The sequence below is a fragment of the Penicillium chrysogenum genome (genome assembly GCF_028827035.1).
Source record: "Penicillium chrysogenum strain IBT 35668 chromosome Unknown utg000001l_segment0_segment0, whole genome shotgun sequence".
Lineage (NCBI taxonomy): Eukaryota > Fungi > Ascomycota > Eurotiomycetes > Eurotiales > Aspergillaceae > Penicillium > Penicillium chrysogenum.
The window spans coordinates 2,414,686-2,432,673 of NW_026622749.1; the positions used below are offsets into that span (position 1 = coordinate 2,414,686).

General features: G+C 48.6%; 6 protein-coding genes across 6 annotated transcripts; 4 read left to right on the forward strand and 2 right to left on the reverse strand.

Annotated features, from left to right (window-relative positions):
* Window positions 1-15: 15 nt before the first annotated feature.
* N7489_000970 (uncharacterized protein) lies at window positions 16-201 on the forward strand (the record flags this gene model as incomplete). Its single annotated transcript, XM_056706725.1, has 1 exon — window positions 16-201. The coding sequence occupies one exon, from the start codon at window positions 16-18 to the stop codon at window positions 199-201; it is 186 nt and encodes a 61-aa protein (XP_056571027.1).
* A 2,037-nt stretch (window positions 202-2,238) lies between these two features.
* On the forward strand, window positions 2,239-3,687 carry N7489_000971 (uncharacterized protein; the record flags this gene model as incomplete). Its single annotated transcript, XM_056706726.1, has 1 exon — window positions 2,239-3,687. One exon carries the CDS (start codon window positions 2,239-2,241, stop codon window positions 3,685-3,687), a length of 1,449 nt encoding a protein of 482 aa, XP_056571028.1.
* A 1,119-nt stretch (window positions 3,688-4,806) lies between these two features.
* N7489_000972 (DNA ligase (ATP) DNL4) lies at window positions 4,807-8,188 on the reverse strand (the record flags this gene model as incomplete). Its single annotated transcript, XM_056706727.1, has 7 exons — window positions 4,807-4,826; window positions 4,897-5,341; window positions 5,409-5,514; window positions 5,576-5,708; window positions 5,760-5,891; window positions 5,957-8,055; window positions 8,118-8,188. 7 exons carry the CDS (start codon window positions 8,186-8,188, stop codon window positions 4,807-4,809), a joined length of 3,006 nt encoding a protein of 1,001 aa, XP_056571029.1.
* Window positions 8,189-8,985: 797 nt separating this feature from the next.
* N7489_000973 (uncharacterized protein) lies at window positions 8,986-12,256 on the reverse strand (the record flags this gene model as incomplete). Its single annotated transcript, XM_056706728.1, has 4 exons — window positions 8,986-10,089; window positions 10,138-10,395; window positions 10,454-11,969; window positions 12,027-12,256. The coding sequence occupies 4 exons, from the start codon at window positions 12,254-12,256 to the stop codon at window positions 8,986-8,988; spliced, it is 3,108 nt and encodes a 1,035-aa protein (XP_056571030.1).
* A 480-nt stretch (window positions 12,257-12,736) lies between these two features.
* Window positions 12,737-14,221, forward strand: irs4 (the record flags this gene model as incomplete). Its single annotated transcript, XM_056706729.1, has 1 exon — window positions 12,737-14,221. One exon carries the CDS (start codon window positions 12,737-12,739, stop codon window positions 14,219-14,221), a length of 1,485 nt encoding a protein of 494 aa, XP_056571031.1.
* Window positions 14,222-15,044: 823 nt separating this feature from the next.
* Window positions 15,045-17,701, forward strand: N7489_000975 (uncharacterized protein; the record flags this gene model as incomplete). The annotated part of the gene is made up of 9 exons (XM_056706730.1): window positions 15,045-15,145; window positions 15,201-15,246; window positions 15,341-15,494; window positions 15,563-15,767; window positions 15,816-16,383; window positions 16,436-16,474; window positions 16,523-16,591; window positions 16,644-17,598; window positions 17,652-17,701. 9 exons carry the CDS (start codon window positions 15,045-15,047, stop codon window positions 17,699-17,701), a joined length of 2,187 nt encoding a protein of 728 aa, XP_056571032.1.
* Window positions 17,702-17,988: the final 287 nt, after the last annotated feature.

Below are 17,988 nucleotides of genomic sequence, written 5' to 3' on the forward strand. Positions count from 1 at the left end.
TCTATCGGACCACCCATGACCCAGCCGTCTAGTAAGACCCTAAAATTGGAGCTTGTGCCTTACAACAAGGAAATATCGACGCACCAGCTACGCTTGGAGATCTACACAGGCCTGATGGCAATTGTAGAAGGAATCATGTACCCCACGATTGCAATGACCCGCAGTGGAGGCGGGGACAAGTTCAGTGAGAAATTGGGTTGATGTTAGAGATTGGCGATGCCCTTGAATGATTGGATGCAAGCACCTGGACAGCGACGACACAAGATGTGGTTATCGCCGGCCTCTGGATGGTGTCGGGATGTTCCATTTTCGATAAGCGGCTGACTAATGTCTTCACGTGGCTCCCATACAAATATAATATTGTAGGTAGTTGTGTATATCATAGCTCATTCCGTATGATTAAATTGACATTTATTGTTATATGGAGTAGAAAATAGGAAGTTACTTGGAGCTGTGCCAAGTGACTGTAAGGATATTATCTCCGATACATGTTCCGGATGCTTAAAGATCCAACCCTTGGTGGGTTACATACGGAGTAGACCGATTGAGGTTACATATGTAAAAAGCCGCAAGCAAAACAGACCGAATGGATAAACCATGTATGACTGCCTAACCTCACAAAAAAGACAGAAAAAGACAGAAAAAAGTCCACTCTATGCATCGTATAAGGGTTCACCGCAATTACCCTAAAGGCGCTCCACCAGCCACGTCTCAACATTGCTTTTTAGGGATGTGGACATTTTGATGTTTGTATTTTCACATCTATGGGACTTCCTCGAGTCAAATAATAAGAATATTCAGGTAGCAAATATGTGTGGGTCTTCTCTTTTCTTGTTTTCTTCTTTTCTTTAAGGCCTATTTTGCATGTACAACAGTGTTCACTTAAGACATCGAATATTGACATAGATAGGTAATATTTACGGATGCTTCGGATGCAATCATACAACTTTGGAAGTGCCATAAATCGAAATATACGGAGTAATTAACATAATTAAAAGCCCCCAATATTGGGAATAGGGAAGAAATAGGGGCTTCACCGCAATTATTTTCGCTTAAGGCGCTCCACTGGCCACGTCGGGTCTCTTCGACTTGACGTTTTGGGACTGCAGCCACCCGCTCCTTTTTCAGTATTTTTCCCCCTTAATAATTAATAACATGAGGGAACCGGAGCCTCGGGGCTCCTGTCGATCTATTAAAATGGCCGAATTGCATATGTGTGTGGTTTATAATTCCATTGCTTTTTCTGTAAAATGTAAGCAAATCAGCAAGACCAGTCCAAAAGGATAAAAATCAATCTTCTCTCTTTCCGTCTTGATTCAAATATTCTGAAGTAAACGGTGTGCATCTGCTCGCGCCGCACTAAAAGCAACCTTAAAGGGCCCACATATCTTATTCAACGATCTGAAAGGCTGGGATAGATGTGATTCGTTTTCAGATACATCTTATATACTATGTATGTATGTTTTACTAGGTGCATTGTAGACATCTGGAGAAGATATATTGTAAGTACTGTGTTGCACGGAGTACTCATTTTACTATATTGTACATATCACAATGCAAAATATCCAAAGAGTGAAATAATAAAATACCCCAAAATAAAAATAACTATAAAAATTTCATTTCCTTCCGGACTCCACCGGCGGAATGTTCCATGAGTAATGGGAACTGCATTAAAAATTACCTGAAATACCGTGACAATCACACACAGCCCGGATTGCCGGCATTGTCCCCCGCACAGCCAATCAGATCCACTGTAAAATAAATTACTGTCCTGCTCTTCCCGTGATCTTTACATGCGTTTACCTGCCCAATACGGCTTATCTATCTGAGATCATCGCTTTCTTCCCCCATTATCTCTTTCTCTATAACTTCTACTTCTCTTTATTTCTTATTTTTGCTGCTATCCTCCTTCCTGTTCATTTACTATCCTCCTGCCTTATATTTCACCTGGGCATCCTCCTCTCAAATCTTACCTCATCGCTTGTCTATTACCTTATCAGCTCGCGTGTGTGCCTGCATGCCCTTGTCTCACGGCCCTATCCGCTTCCCTTGCATCTCTTTGGGCCAACACATACTCCTTCGGATTGGCTGCTGGTCCTCTGTCGTCTGACTTTCTGGGAACTTCTCACTTCCGACGGATTTTTCTTTCATCCATGTATCTCGCTCAGAGACTCGACCAGAGCGCTTCATCTGGTTAAGGCCTCAATAGCAACTGCTCGTGATGAGACAACAGTCAACATGATGGTTCCCAGAGCATTTCTATTCAGCTCGGCGCCGCCGCACAAACCCTTCCAGTCTCATGGAATGAAGCCATCCAGACCGTCGGATGGTTCTGACCTTCATCTTTCGGACTCCAAGACCGAGACCCGCGGATCGATCAACACCATTCCAGTGGGAATCCCTCCAAAGCGTGGCTCGCGGACTCTGCCAGCACGTCGAGATATTCGTTCACGTGCCTTATCTAAAACCTCGGAATCCTCTCATCGGTCCTCTTCCAGCTCATCCAATGACCGCCCAATCCCTACGTCATTTACTTCGATGTTAGATGCAACGGCCATTCCTGTACCCCGGCGGAACTGGAGCACCCGCAGACCTCGGAAACTTCCTCGGGGAAACCATGCCGAAGACTTTAGTCGTATGCTGCAGGAAGATATCAAGTCGAAAGAAGATACTTTCCTGGACGGGGCCGCCTACTCCCCTCTTGACATCCTTCTCAGCCCTCCTGATGAAGACAATCAGCAACTCCTGCCTTGCAACGATTCTGACGAATCACCACCGTCCGTGAAGTCATCATCAAGCGATTCAATGCCGTCATTAGAACATGCCCTGGCATCACCGTCCAGCCTTCCCTCGCCACCCACCCCTCCCAGACATAGAAGTCCACCAGAGAGACGACAGCCTCGGTATTCGCATTGCGAGGAGTGTGCCTTGGACCATCCTCTGCTTGTAACCGAAATCGATGAGTGTGATTTCATCGAAATCAATAACGACAATGAGCCTGCCACACCCGAGGCAGTACCCGCAAAACGATCTGCCTCATTTGGGCGCCTCGGATCTACTTTCAAGTCGAACCTCACAGCATCTTTACGGGCCATTAAATCCGCTGCACAGTCGGTTTCGACATTTGCCACACCCTCCGTCCAACCAGAGGACTTCCTCACCCGGTCTCTTTTCACTATCACCCCAGAGATGACCGATGACCGCCGCCCTTTGCCGATGCAAGAAACCCCTTCTCCAGCACTACGACGCTACTTGAATCCATCTCCGATGAACCCGACTCCGATGTCGCCGGCAGAGATGTATGTTTATCACGATCATCCCCACGACAAGCCACAGACATCCAGTACATCCGTCTCGATCCAAATGCAGACTTATCATCGCGCCGGCCGCGGGAATCGGCGAAACCACTTCCACATCGCGAGCAAGGAACAAAAATTCGTCACTTTCGACCCGGAAAGTCCGTCCATGTCTCGCCAACGCGAAATCCGTGAGAACAGCGATTTCTTGCGTGTGGTGGTTCTCGAAATGAACATGCGACGCAGCGGCAAACTCCGCGACGACATCCCCGCGCATGCTCGCATCTGGCTGCCAGCGCGCAAGACAAACTCCCACTTGTCGGGACAATACGAGGACGGATATGACAGCAACACCGTTCCGTCTCGGTGGGTGGGCGTCTCAGCCCAGTGAAGTAAAGGTTTTGATGGAAGTCCCGTCTTAGCGCAGAGCGCAGGATATGGCACGATACTTCTCCCTTTTTGATCACTTCACTTCACCAGTACATAAATTTTTGGTTTTTCTTTTCCTTTTATCTTCGGTTATCCTCTGCAAGCGCGGCGTTGGATTAGGATGGTGTCCTGCTTGGCGCATATCTCTTCTCTCTTTTGTTACATACCCCCATTTCTACCCTGACAGCGCAATGCTTGTTTTATGGTTGCTTTCTCTTGCTCTTTTTTTTTCTGGACCGATCTTTCGATCACCACCTAAGATATCTATTCAACTCAAATCAAAGCTTGAAACAATCAACCTTCTTTTGCCTGGTAACTGTAACCACCCGAGCAGTTCATATAGCATCAGGATTACCTACATGTAGGTAGGTTTATAAACATAGTGTCACCATCCACACTCTTCGATAGTTTCTCGAACAACTCCTAATTTACACTAGCCCGTCTTGGCAATTAGGGTTCGAGAAAGAATCGAAGTAAGTGACACTAGCCCTGGAGTTTCGAGACGTACTGGCCATCCTTGCTTCGTGTAGTTACGTGTACTTTTCGCCCTTCCGACTAGAGGCAGATAACATGCCAAAAAGACTGCATTGAGAGCGCAACTAAGGACGTTGGAAGATAATACTGGAGAGAGCCTACTCGAGTGGCTATACTTTCTCCGTTCTAGTAGACTCTTCAAAGCCGCTTAAGAGATCTTAGACTGACTTTGGAAATTCTGTATTGTGATAACATCTTGCATCGCATGACATCAACCCGTGTGGCCTGGTGAACCTCGGCCTTTATATATTGGGCTCTTTGACCTCATAATAGCCACAGGGTTCAGACAATACGGCGTTTCGAGCCAGAGAACGGTTTATTGGTCTAAGACGCAGGTCATTTCGACTAGACCGGTATTTCTCCAGTCTAATGTAACCTCGTTGGCTCGCTCAAGGAAGCCAGAGGATCACAGAATGTGACTTGTTGTACTCCGTGGTTGATTTCGACTCGTGCTTTGCATAGAGACGGAAACGCCCAGTGACGAAAATAGGAGATTAGAAATGGAAGAAATGCATAATTCATAGCGATTGAGCTCAGCTCTAATGATTCATCGCAAGACCGGGAACCCTACCAACGTAGAACGCGTTAGAACGCCCCAAAGGCCGAAAATACGACAAGGATGTTCATTACAACTTACTTTCTTCGTCCAGCAACGTGCCATTTTTCCAGCATTCTTCCACCCAGCCCACGCTAACAAGATGCGGCATTTTCGCTTCCGGCTTCGCGGCCAATGTATTCCGGAGAGATGTTTTGTCCGCTGAAGACACAGTTTCTGGATCGACAATCACATGTGTGATGCCTGAGCTCTTCAACGTGTTGGCAATCTCAGCAGCCGCAAACCGGGCTGTGTTGCGAGCGAACTGCAGGCGCTGGTCCTCCCTTCTGATTTCCCGGGAGGCTGATTCGTCCGGCTGGTTCCCGTTCGAGTAGAAGTGGAACTTCAAGCCTCGGAAGAGCCATCCAACGGGTACTGTGTAGCCGGCGTTTACTCTTTCCTGGATGCGAGTCTCGATTCTCTGAATCGTTTCTGGATCAGGGACATCGTCGGCCTGTTCTTGGTTTTGTTCCAATTGTTTGAATACCTGAAAGATTGAATGCTGGTTAGTCAAGGCCATGGTTGTTTCTCGCTATTCTCTGGGGGCGTCATACGTCCTTTAGCTCGTTGACAGTTGTATCCCGAGCATAGCTGTCCATGAATTTGTCGACATTTGCGGCAACTTCTTCCTCTTTTTCCTCTGTCATGAAAAACATATGTCTATAGAAATCAATAGATATTAGCCCCTGTATATGTATATCCTTTGACCGTCACGACGTACCTTGGCTCGAACGGGAGAAGAAGGTCCGGCAGGCCTGCATCTATTTCATTCTGTTTGACGCAGTCGATAAGCCACGATGGTCGAATGATGTTTTGCTCTCCACTCTTTTGTAATGAAGCTACTTTGACCGTTCCTGCCGAAATATTAGCTTGAGGTTATTTCATATTTGTGGAATGAAGCTCACTCCGCTCGGCAACACAGAGCGTGTCTACCGCAGCTGTCTTGGTTTGATAGATCTTGCCACCATTAGCCTTCACGAGCTGTTCCAGTTGAAGTTTTGTTTTCTTTTCTGGGACGGTTGACTCGGTCATTATAACTAGAAGGTCGCTATATTAGTATTACGTACGATAGGAAGGGAACCTTCGCGATCAAACCACATACAGAAGTTAAGCTCATCGAAGACATGCCCAGAAGGTCCAAGATACTGGACATCGACATTATCGTCGTGACCAGCCACTGTGAGTGGCTTCTTAGTGGCCCTCTTTACTCGCTTCTTTCGAGAGTTATCAACAGAGAACTCTTTTTCCCGGTGTTCTTGCTCTGCATTAGATTTTAGATCAAGGAACTCCTGGACGGAGAGCGCGGTTTTCCAATCCTTGTCCTTCCGCAACTTCTTGAAGCGAGGAAATCGCAATGTCAAGCCCATGCGGAATTGGTCACTGACTGCGACGGATGCCGCTTTCACACACAAAACAATTGAGTCGGATGGTTTGATCCACATATCTGGACGCTCATGCTGGGCGTCTCCGCCTGCCAGTTCGACAAAGGTAGTGGGTGGCTTTTTCGCATCCCATGCCTTCCACTTGCCGTCTGTATGATGGCGCACCTCCTGATAGTCAGCTGCAGTAAACCCGCCACCGACCTTACAAAAGGACCAGCATTTCTCTGCTGCTTGCGTGCTGTCGTCAACTCGTAGTCCGCAGAGAAAACTGGAGAGCGCACCTCCTCGACGACCTGAGCCATAGTATCCACCAATCACAATAACGTCAAGGGACTCTCCAAATTCGGCCATATAGTCTGGTTTGACTTTCATCCAGTCATCGTGGCGTTCGTTCAGTCGATATGGAGAGCGAGGGTTCTTCAAAACAAGACCCTCTGAGGCCTCAGCGACAACCTTCCGAAGAGCCGCTTCAACTTCTGTGGTGGTAGTGGCTTCCTCGTAAGAGTGAATTTCAAACCGGCGGTGGACAGGTCGGACGGTTTTCTCCAGGGCATTGCGACGATCACGAAGGGTATACTTCGTTAGGTCACGTCCATTAAGATGTAAGATATCGAACACGCGGAACAAGGGTCGCGGACCATTTGAGAATGGATTACGTTGTTCCGCCAACGCTGCGGTCTTGAGCGTGCCAAAGGGAACCATGGCGTCCTGTTCAGGATCCCAGGTAATCATCTCGCCGTCGAGAATAATGCTCTGTACCCCATCGACGAAAGCATCTTTTAGATGTCTTGTCAGAGCACCGTTCTCGTCATAAATCCCATTCCCATATAGATAGGTGTATTCTTTCGCTTTGCGCGACCAGAAGCCAAATTTCCGACCACCTTTGGTTGAATCGTCGGGCGCCATGTGGAGTTGCATACGCTCACCGTCCATTTTCTCTTCAATCCAAAACACGTTGTCATCTTCGGTTGGTTTCATACAAGCAATGATTCTCTCAAATGAATGCATCTGAAATTGGGCCAGCTGAGGCTGGAAGCATTGCATCAACGCAATACCGCGCTCCTCTCCCTCCAGCCGGATATTGGGATCATGCAGCTCCCAGCACACACGTCGCAGACTACTAGAGATGCTGTAGAGATTCTCGGCATCTGGGTGCCAAACATCAAAGAATGTTCGCTCGGTAGCACCAACCTTCATCTGCCGAAGTATAATACGGATGAGCCACAGAAGTTCTTCGGGATTCATCCGCCGGTAGAACTCCGTCAATATTGGCAGTTGTTCATCCTCCTTTGAGGCAGCAGATAGCTTATCCAGCTTCTCGTTGACCTCCTCGATCGTCATGTCGCCCGGATCGGTCCGCATAGGCCGCTTGGAGAGAACGTCAAAACATCTTCCAGCAAAGTCACCCGCCATGCGTGTTGTAGCACCCTGACCGGGAAGCTTCCAATTCAGAAGGTTGTATCCATCTTCTGATTCTTTGTTGATCTTCATGATCTTGACGAGCATCCTTCCGATAGCTTTCTCCTTGATCCCATACATAGGTCGATCGCGATCTTTGTCGGGAAGAATCAATCGCAGGGCGGGGTAAATGTCGTCGCCGACATCCTTGCGCCACCGCGAAATAAAGCGCTCAATCACATCGCGCCGGCGCTCGAACGGGTTAAGACTCGTAGCACCTTTACCATGGGGACCAGCTTTTCGGCGAGCTGGGGCAGGCCCTGAAGGCTTCTTCTTGAGTTCACTCAGTGGATTGAATAGGTCGAGGTACAGATCGTGGAACGGCAATGTCGGGGCTCGGTTGTGAGGTCTGTTGGGGTATCTGCGAACCGTTATCAGTCAACTACCCAAGATCTTAGTGTCATGGGTTAGATTTAGGCTCACTTTTCGTCCAGATCTTCTTCTTGCTCTGGCTTCAGGACATCATCCTGCCCTAATATCTCGTCGGAATCCATGTTTGGAAAAGTTAAGAAAGGGAAGTTGGAAGTTGCACTACCCCAGATGATTTTAGGCTGCACTGCTGATAAGATAAGGATGGCCCCACCCGATTTTCGAAGTATAAGACACTCGGGGAGAGAAGTGGTTTCCAGGGCTTTTATACCTAAGTAGACAGGTTTACATTATATATCACTCGATATCTTGCGTCTAACCCATATGTAAATCCACCCTACTCTTCAAGACTTATTCAATTTTATGACGATCCTCTATTGTAAGCCCATTGTCCAGAGACTGTCACCGCTCCCAACAGCAAGCCTGAGAGGTCCTTGTACCAATTCGCCATTTTCACTATTGGGATTGGAAAAGAAAAAAAAAAAAAAAACAACACAACACAACACAAGCAGTCGCATGAGCTCTGTGGTGAGTATGGCTGCATATATGAGGCGGACAGGCTCGATCCTTTTGGCTGGGAGAGGGAACTTCCCATTTCTCAGTGGTATCTTTCCGAATGGACCGAGAGCCACCTTAACTTGGCTATTTCTCAAGACTTCTGTAACTCGGCAACTAGTCCGGCATCTAAGGTCAGGTTTCTTCTTCATAGTGCTCCCTGTGGCTAATATAGAGATCTAAAAGGATTTACACGGGAATGATGTCTACCTGGAGCCGATGTCCAATCTATGTACAGAACCGACGCAGATATCAATAGTTACAAGCAGTAGTGAAAGAATAAGAAATGTTTATTTGCGTTGACGATTTATCATCCAACCCCCACCACAAATCAGACATGCTCAGCACCATGCCAGGGATTATGTCCTCAAGAGGAACTATATGAGCTCAACTCTGCAAGCCGCGTCAAGATAGCCACGAACTTCTTCGAGACACTCCAGGCAGTCAAGCCCGAAAGAATCTCACAACCCACCCGCAAGACTCTTTCCGGACCTTCAGTCGCACATATATCACCAACACCAGTAACATTCCCTCTCATAGCATGACCTTCCCGAACAAAAAGCTGCACAAGCTCATCATCGCACGGGCGATCAAGATGAATAAAGCTCGGTTCGCGGAGTTGCTCTGCACGCGGACTGGACTCATGGGATGTGTGCGGGTGACAGGATCCGTACGCCCACAGCGTCAGCACAGCGATGAAAGCCGCAACGGGCTCATGGAAAGCGTTCGTCGAGTAGCGACGGATATGCCAGAGGGTGACGCCGGCGTGAATGATTGAAAGTCGGGCTTTGTATTGGTCATGTTTCATCCAGCGCCAGATGTACTGCCACTCGAGGGTTTGATGTCGTTTGCTCCAGCGCTGCTTTTCTGTTGCCAGGGAAGTTGCAAGGGAGCGCATCTCGCGGAACGGAGCGAGGAGGAATAACCGGGCAGTGTGGAGGTGGAGGATGGTTGGATGCTCGAGGCCTGCAGCTTTTGCTACGGTGCTGTTGGCGGTCCAGTGGAGGATGTCGAGGCAGTCACATGCGCTGTTGCGCCATTTCGAGTACGAGGGGATTCCTGGGAGCCATACCGAGCCTGTGGGAATGGCCGTCTCGCAAGATTGCTTCTTCGCTGTCGGGTTCCAGAAGGATAGTGGGCGGCGGAAGTAGTCTCCCACTTCCCACATTCTGTGGTAGAGAGCGTGGATGAGTAGAATGTGACCGAATTCTCCTATACCGGATACTACTCTCTTCTCAATGTAGAGGATATGGACTGCGTCGTATAAGGATTCGTTGGCTGTATAAGTTGGGGTCTGGTCAGTTTTTTGGTCTGGATAAGAGTTACCAAATGACTTCGCCCATAGCGGCTTCCATGTCTCTGCGGAGGATGCTTGCCACAGCTTCTCATGCGCGGGTAATGCAGCTTGTGCATCATCCAGAGAAAGGAGAGGTCGATTATCAAAGTAATATGCAAGAGTACAGTCCACAAGCTATTATCGTCAGTAAAAGTAAAGGCATCATTCTTCGACCAAGCTTACCCATATACAATAGCCGGTGCGTCTTCTGACCTCATCTTGAATCCAAGATGTCCATGCTGCATCTTGCGACGCCTCATTTGGTTTTGTTCGCGTCGGCGTCAATAATCGGGAAGATTTCATGAGTGTCACCAAGTCACCAAAGGTGCTCAAGGCCGAGGCCTTTTCTCGTTCGCTTCTACTATGCAGAAGTCCAATGCAATTAAACAACATAGCTTGCAATATCTCGAGAGAAGCTTGACCAGAGCGACTCTTTTCTTTCTAGAAGTGTAAAACGATTAGCGGCAAAGGAATGAATGGGATAGAAGACCGTTCTCACCTCAAGATAGATACCCCGCCGAATCAGCTCGTGGAGAGCAGCTGTACACTGCTCCATCTCGGAGATGTGGGACACGTGGCAGCCGAGTGCTATTATTGACAAAGTCAAGAGCCAATGGCTTGTATTTGGATCAAATTTGGGAAGGTGTAAAATCGGATAAACTGCCTGAAACGAATTGAAGAAGAGGATGGTGAATTGGTTGCATTCGTCTGCAGTGGGAAACCTCTCCGATTCGAACACCTCAAAAAATGGAGTTTCAGTACGGCATAGTTGAACAAAGTGCCGATAGATCTCATCGTAGGTGGTGGTTTCAATCCGTTGTGTAAACCGGGTTATATCTTCCGGTATCTGATCCGGTCGCAGTTCGGAGATTATAGGGAAGTCGAACCGGTGCTCGTCATCTTCAACCAGCAGCTGCTTGCCGATGTCGACTCGCTCTACATATTCACCAGGCCAAGGCGTGTGTTTCTTTCCGTACTTCGGGAGTCTGGACGGCGCACCATCAACATAGTAGTCCGCTGACCCCATGGCGGAACCCACTGATTCTGTATGAGGAGAAGGCTCACTAATACCATGGGAGTATTGATTGGGGCTTCCCATGTTATTTCTTAGAGAAGCATGCACAGAAGGTGTCTGAGAGGCTCGCTCTGGTTGCAAAGAACCGACCTGCCCAGCATTGATAACCGGCGGTTGCCACGCTGCCCGGGAGAAGTAGGCATTTGGGCTGAGAGATTGGTTGTATTGCAAGGCAGCACCAGCAGAATGTGTGTGGCCGTTAGGATCACCCGGGAGCAAATCGCTAGGGAGCCAATTGACAGTGGAAAGCATGGACTGGTCAAAGAGCGTGGGATCAAACTCTAGCGGTACCTCCGGATTATTTGCCATGGTCATTTCAATGTCGCCTGCTGTGTCCATTCCCGGCTGGATGTCTCTCATTTCAGAGTCTAAATTGTTGGATGAATCGACAGGGAATACTTTGGGGATGTCAGAGCTCGAGTGGTCATATGTCTGCTTGATACCTCCAGGGTAGATACCCGTTGGCAGTGTTTCAGACTGCCCTCGTATCTCATTTGGGAGGTAGAAACGAGGATTTGAGGCGTCTGCAATGGTGTGTGCATTCTGTGGCATTCGCTTTGCGTGATCATTGCGGGGCGTAGATGATACATTGAGCAAAGTTCTAGACGATGCTGGTTCATTTTGCATGTGTATAGAAAACTGGCTCTGACCAGCAGCTGCATTCAGATCTTGGTGCATGTGTTTGAGGTTGTCGTTGTGCGCCTCGGCTTCTTGCCCTGAATCTCTCATGTCTTTTGCTTTGGATCGCCTTTGCGTGGGGTATTCACATCCGAGTGAGCGCGTGTCGCACCGGCCACATGGCGTGCCGCCGCTACATCTTACTCTTGCAGTTGCGCAACTAAAACATGCTCGAAATGTTTTGACGGTAATTCGGTGGGTGCGATCTTTCCCTCCCGAACCTGGTGCATGGTGACTCAACTCATGTCGATGGAGTGTGTCACTAGGAGTTGATTAGCGTGTGATTCAACGCAAGGATAGCTATAACCCAAGCGCATACGTTCTTGAAAAGTGCCGGCCGCACTGGGCACACTCAAACGGCTTTTCCTTAGTGTGGCTCCGCAGATGTCGTTTCAGATGCTCCGGTCGTCGGAAGGTGCTGCTACACACCGAGCATTGAATGTGACCGGCCATCAATTCGTCCGCATTCTGATCTGTATCCTGGCGAACTTCGGACCTCCCATGTGTTTCACCAGGGGAATCCTCGGGATTGTCTTTACCAGAGAGCATGGCTCCGATAGTGCTTCAGAGAAGCAGATAGCATTTCCTCAAGCCCAGCTGGTATGGAAGTCACATTGCAGATGTAAATGGAAGAGGGGAAAGCAAAGCGGAGAACGGATCAATCAATGGCGGCTCGGTTAATTAAAAGTCTGGGGTTGACAGTGCGGAGTTGACGAAGCTAATCGTGATGTTAAGAGAATTTATAAAACAGTGGAATCATACAGATACTGCCTATAGCATCTGAAAATGATTTAATCGCGATATGTGATTCTATATGTGTACATTGTACACATAGTCGCGTAGAAGAAACGTGTACGGTCGCGTGCACGGGCAATTCCCGTTGGTATTCCCCCCTAAATGTCTCGGAAATAAATCGTAAGACTATCCTGATCATCCTGATCATCTGGATCATCTTGATTACCTTAGTATAACCCCGGTTTCAAGTCGCATAACCTGCATACCCACCGAACTTTGCGGGGAATAGATTCGATGAATGGCGACCCTGCTTCCGCGAACCAGCGGTTGGGTGTGGCCCGGAATGACGCCTTACAAGGCGCCACGCTTGCATTCCAACACTCTAGGGATCCCTCACCCAATGTGAAGGCTAGATCGTCTGCAACTGCTGCAATGACAAGCGATCATCACCGTTTGGGTCAGAGGACTGGATCCGACGCCCCAGAAGTGGGCTCCGTAAAGGATAAGATCGGGAGATTGGCAAGACCACTTTCGCCTCCAGCCAGTACATCACCAAGTGTCAGGGGACGAACTTCAGCCGCTTCTCTCTCCTCAGCCTCCCAAGTTGCGGCACGGCTCGCTGCGTCAAGGTCCCCCGGGCGGGACGCCAGTGCCCCGTCCACAACCACCAGACTTGGCGCAGGTGCAGTAAGTGCGAGCCGGGTGCCACCCTCGCCAGAAAAGCGACGGCTACCAGCGTCAGCCTCTCTTCGCTCGATCCAAGGGAGACATAGTCCCTTAGATCGCATGCTGCACGAAAATGGCTTGAAATCCGACTCAGATTTGCCTATCTACGGGCGCTCTCCATCCCGACAATCCAAGACTACTCTAGATGATCAGGAAAGTCGAGGGTCGAGCCCCCATCCCTCCTTAGAGTCTCGGAATTCTTCTGCGCAGCCAGATGGGCTGAAACCAGCGCTTCCGCCACGTGTGCCACCATCACGAGGGTCTACCAGAAACCATGGGGTTGTTGCAACACCCCTGCGGCCTCTAACACCGAGCGAGGTATCTATATCAAGCCAGTCACATACGAGTACCTCTAGCACGATAGATGACTCCATTGGGATGAGCGAGGAAGGCCTCTCCAATGCTATTATCGCCTCATCCCTAGCTTCAGCACGAGCATCCCCATCTATCAAAGCTCCTCCGCCAGTTCCTCCGCAGCGGCGAGGGGCGCGATCCATTCTACATATGGCGCACCAATCCAAGAGCGATCTATCAAGGACACCAAGTCCACCGAAAAGCATGCCGATGACACTTCGCGGCATGCCGAAACCCACCGAGACCGACCACCGAAAACACAGAAACCCCCTGCACAAACACCCCCACAAACACAAGGAGGGGGATCGTAAGCGCTGGCGACGCGAGGTCACCGAGAAGGAACGCAAACGTTACGAAGGTGTCTGGGCCTCTAATAAAGGGCTTTTCATCCCTCCTGACCCTAGTGGGACCGGACCATGGCCACCTAATGCCTCGGATATGGTGCTCAACCTGGTGGTCCGGGAAATTTGGTCCCGCAGCCGCCTGCCAGAGGCAATCTTGGGGCAAGTGTGGGATCTAGTCGATCACCAACATATCGGACTCTTAATTCGCGAAGAATTTGTGGTTGGAATGTGGTTGATCGACCAGTTCTTGAAGGGACACAAGCTCCCTGTGAAAGTCCGGGACAGTGTCTGGGATAGCGTACGGCATGTTACGGGTATTAAGCTACCCCTTGGGAAAGACAAGGCCCATGCTTAAGTCTGACGAATCGGATTATGCACATCCCTGTGGTTAGTCGATTGACATCGATCGACAATGCCTAGCATGAAAAGTATTCCAAATCATCTATTCCACAATTAGATAGCGTATATCGTGAGTCGTTTAGCGATTAAAGGATCCACCCCGTTAAGAGAAGTATTTGATATCATCGTGCCCGACTTATGTCCGAACCTCCTTGTTTGGTTGGAAGAAGTGGCCGCGAACCCGACATTTCGACAGATTTTCATGAATCTCTAAGCCTTGGTAAATAATAATTCTCTTAGATATGGATATTCCGTACATCGTTGATGCATGTGGACCCACGTGATCTGATGTTTCAGACGAGTAAAATTACATGTCTCTCCTGCCCCAAAGCCAATCAAAACGAGTATTTTTCGTATCGGTATGTTCACCCGAAATCCTTTGAATATCAAAATTCTCTTTCCTCTCTTGTCTTTCTCTTTATTCCCAAAATTCTGATGAGAAAGAAAGAGAGAGAAATAAAAAGTATAAAATGAGAAACATCTCCACTCTCGATTATCCTGCATATACACTGCATCCTGACACCATCTCTCCAATTTGGGGTTGGACTCGATCTCTCTTTGCTTAGTTACTAAAAGCAAATCCCGAACCTCCACGGCTCGGGATTTGCGAAGATCAAGCAATCACACGGAAGTCTCTATATCAGCGCCCTTTCGGACACGATCTTTATTAAGCCGCACAATGCCCCATCTCAACTAGTGTTCGGTTGCAAAGACACCCGGGAGGTGCAGTTTCAAATTAATGGTTCTGTAGATTATTTGACTCCATATTAAGTGTCGCCATGGCCGATACTTTCCACGATTATAACGGAGCTTCGACAGCACCTCGATCGGTTCGCAAGAAGTTTGCTAAACCGCCAGTTAAGGTAGCATGTCTGCCCTGGTAAGCAAATCCCGTGAAGAAAAAAAGAGGAACTTCTCCACTAATCTTATTCCAGTCGGGCTTCGAGAACACGATGTGGCGGCCAGATGCCATGCGCGAATGTATGTTTTCTTTGTCCTTTGAGTGCTTCGGAGGCCTTTCTATTGTGGATCTGAGTTGATCAATGTTCATTGTATGGACTAACATTCACTTTAGTGTGTTAGCAAAGACAGAGAATGTTCTTATCTGCCCAGCAAACGAGGCGGGCCACGCAAAAAGAAGGAAAAGTCCTCCCTGTCACCGGAACAGGAATCGAGGCGAGATGAAGCTCTGTATAATGCTGTCCCTTCACCCCCGGAGTTTGAAGAATGTACGTCATCGACATGTACCAAAAAAAAAAAGAAAAAGAAAAAGAGCGATATACTAACCAAAATTTAGCACCGGGGATGTTCAACCAAATCGATGAGCTCTCTCTGCCTGGCGCAGGTTTGAGACACCTAGATTTCCAATCCGAAGTTCCCTCCATGTTCCAGAACTTCTTCGCTGGCGATGGCAGTCAGTCGCACATGCAAGTGCCCTTGACATCACCGCCCCTGAACAGCACTCGGACTTTCGTAAGGACCTATGGAAGCGAGCCCGAAATGTAAGTATCCCTTTGTAATAAGTTGCATATATTGTCTAACATCCCCAGATTGAATGCCTATTACGACTTTATTCATAACTATTTCCCTATTCTTCCACCGCGGGCATCACCACCATGTCGTGATCGACCATTGAACTGCTCTGTTCCATGTTCGAATGCATCTGAACCGATGATGATGTATCGGCCTCGTTCGCCTCTCAGTCTTGCACTATCTGCAATCTTGGCGTTGATTCCACATCCAAGTGATCTTGAACCATCGTCAACAGCGTCTGTAATCCAGCGCAGGACATATGCGCATGCATTCGCCCAACTTGGCCATTCAACAATCGAGGCGGAGTGCGATCTCGATATATCCTCCACTGATCCCGGGCAGGCATTATCTGCCGCACGACCTTTTGTCGGACGGGAAAGATTCCACTCGCAAACTCCGGTGGACTATGAGAGTGTCCTGGCTCTCTTGGTGCTTTCAGTTTATGAATACTCCCAACGCGGCAACTTGCTGAAGATGCGGTACCGCGCTGGTCAGGCTCTTGCGATGGCTTTGGACAAGTCACTCCATGCTCAAATAGAGAATGATGAATTTCCGGAAGCTCGACGGAGAGCCTGGTGGATGACGGTTTGTATCCCTCATCTTTCATTGCTTGGTTCTTGACCTAATTGTTGTTTAGTATTATTGTGTGATTCAAGGATCGATTGTTAGCACAACAGTGAGTAATATAGGTCTTCAGACATGACTAGAGCTAATGAAGAACCAGATGCCTGCTCTCGTTATCAATGACCCGCAGTTCACGACTCCATACCCGTCGTTTGCATCAGATGCCGAGGTATGTACTTGGAGACCTCTCCACTATCTTCAATCCGCTAATTGGTCTTCAGGGTTGGGCTATTTTAATACAAGCACAACAAGTGCTTGTATCAGCAACCCAGTTTATTGACGATCTGAACAAATGCCTTTCGTCCCAGTCAGACATGTATCTTATGTTCGAACGAATGCAGCAACTTGATGCCTGGACTCATTCTGTGATTGCGCAGGCGGAGCTACTCCCCCTTCTGCCCCAGAGATCAGATTTCGGTGATCACAACGAGTCCATCACAGCCCAAAGCATACGCGCAATATCCCGCATCAAACTATCTAGGTTCGAGTCATTCGCCTTCTCATACCTAAATCCAACTAACAATGACCCCAGCGCCCAAATAAAAACGCATCGCTTCCGAGCCTTCTCAGACATCCCCCTCTTCATCAAAAGGCACTGCGACCTGACAGCAGCTAATTCAAACAGCGCCACCACAACCGTCAGCACCAAACCCGCCGGCATCCACAATCTCACCTGCTCCTGCTCAAACCTAACCTCCTTCGAACGAGCAGCCTCAACAGAATACATGACCCCATCCGATTCCTCCACCTCATCAGACATCCACCCCGAAATCAACTCATACGCGTCCCAGTACGGTCAATATCCATTTGCTGCCGGGTTCCCTTACAGCCCCCAGCAGTCCGCGAAAATCTGTCTCCAGGCTGCACTCGTCATCTCCCGCATGTTCCACAGCCTGCCCGTCCCACAGCCTCTCTTAAATCCCCAGCAGCAGCAAGGTCGTCCATTACCCCGGACCATGCCATCTTTCGCATGCTGTCTGATGCAAAGTAGCTATGCTATGTTCATGCTCTACTACAAAGCGCGCGTGGCGAAGCAGCTTGCGCCTGAACCAGAGAATGATCATGGCAGGGATTCAACTGGTCAGCTCATCGAGGAACTACGGCAAGGTTTAGAGCGGATCATTGGGACCGTGTCGAATTATTCGCTTGCTTTTGAGGCTTTGGATGGAATGAGAGGTTGATGTTCTATCTTCATCTGGTATGCGATCTTTATGCTAACATTGTTTTAGATGAAATCGAAGGTGCATATAAAACGGCGTTCCCACTAGCATCTGTTTAACTGGGGCAGGGATGACGGGGTTATTTTGTTCGTCGGTCGTTCTGAGCTTCTTTTCTATGGCACTTTCAAGCTTGCCATTTCTTTTAATATAATGATCCCCTCCTCTCTTTTCACGACTGGATTTTCCACTATTCTCGTTCCGTGCCCAACGGGATCGCGGCGTTTTTGACATCTCAGACACAAATATGATTCCCTTCGTTGGTAGACAGGTTTATACGCATACGAAATACTTCTATCGCCATTGGATAAAAACAGAGAAGGCGTGTATCCACTGTTGCTATACATGC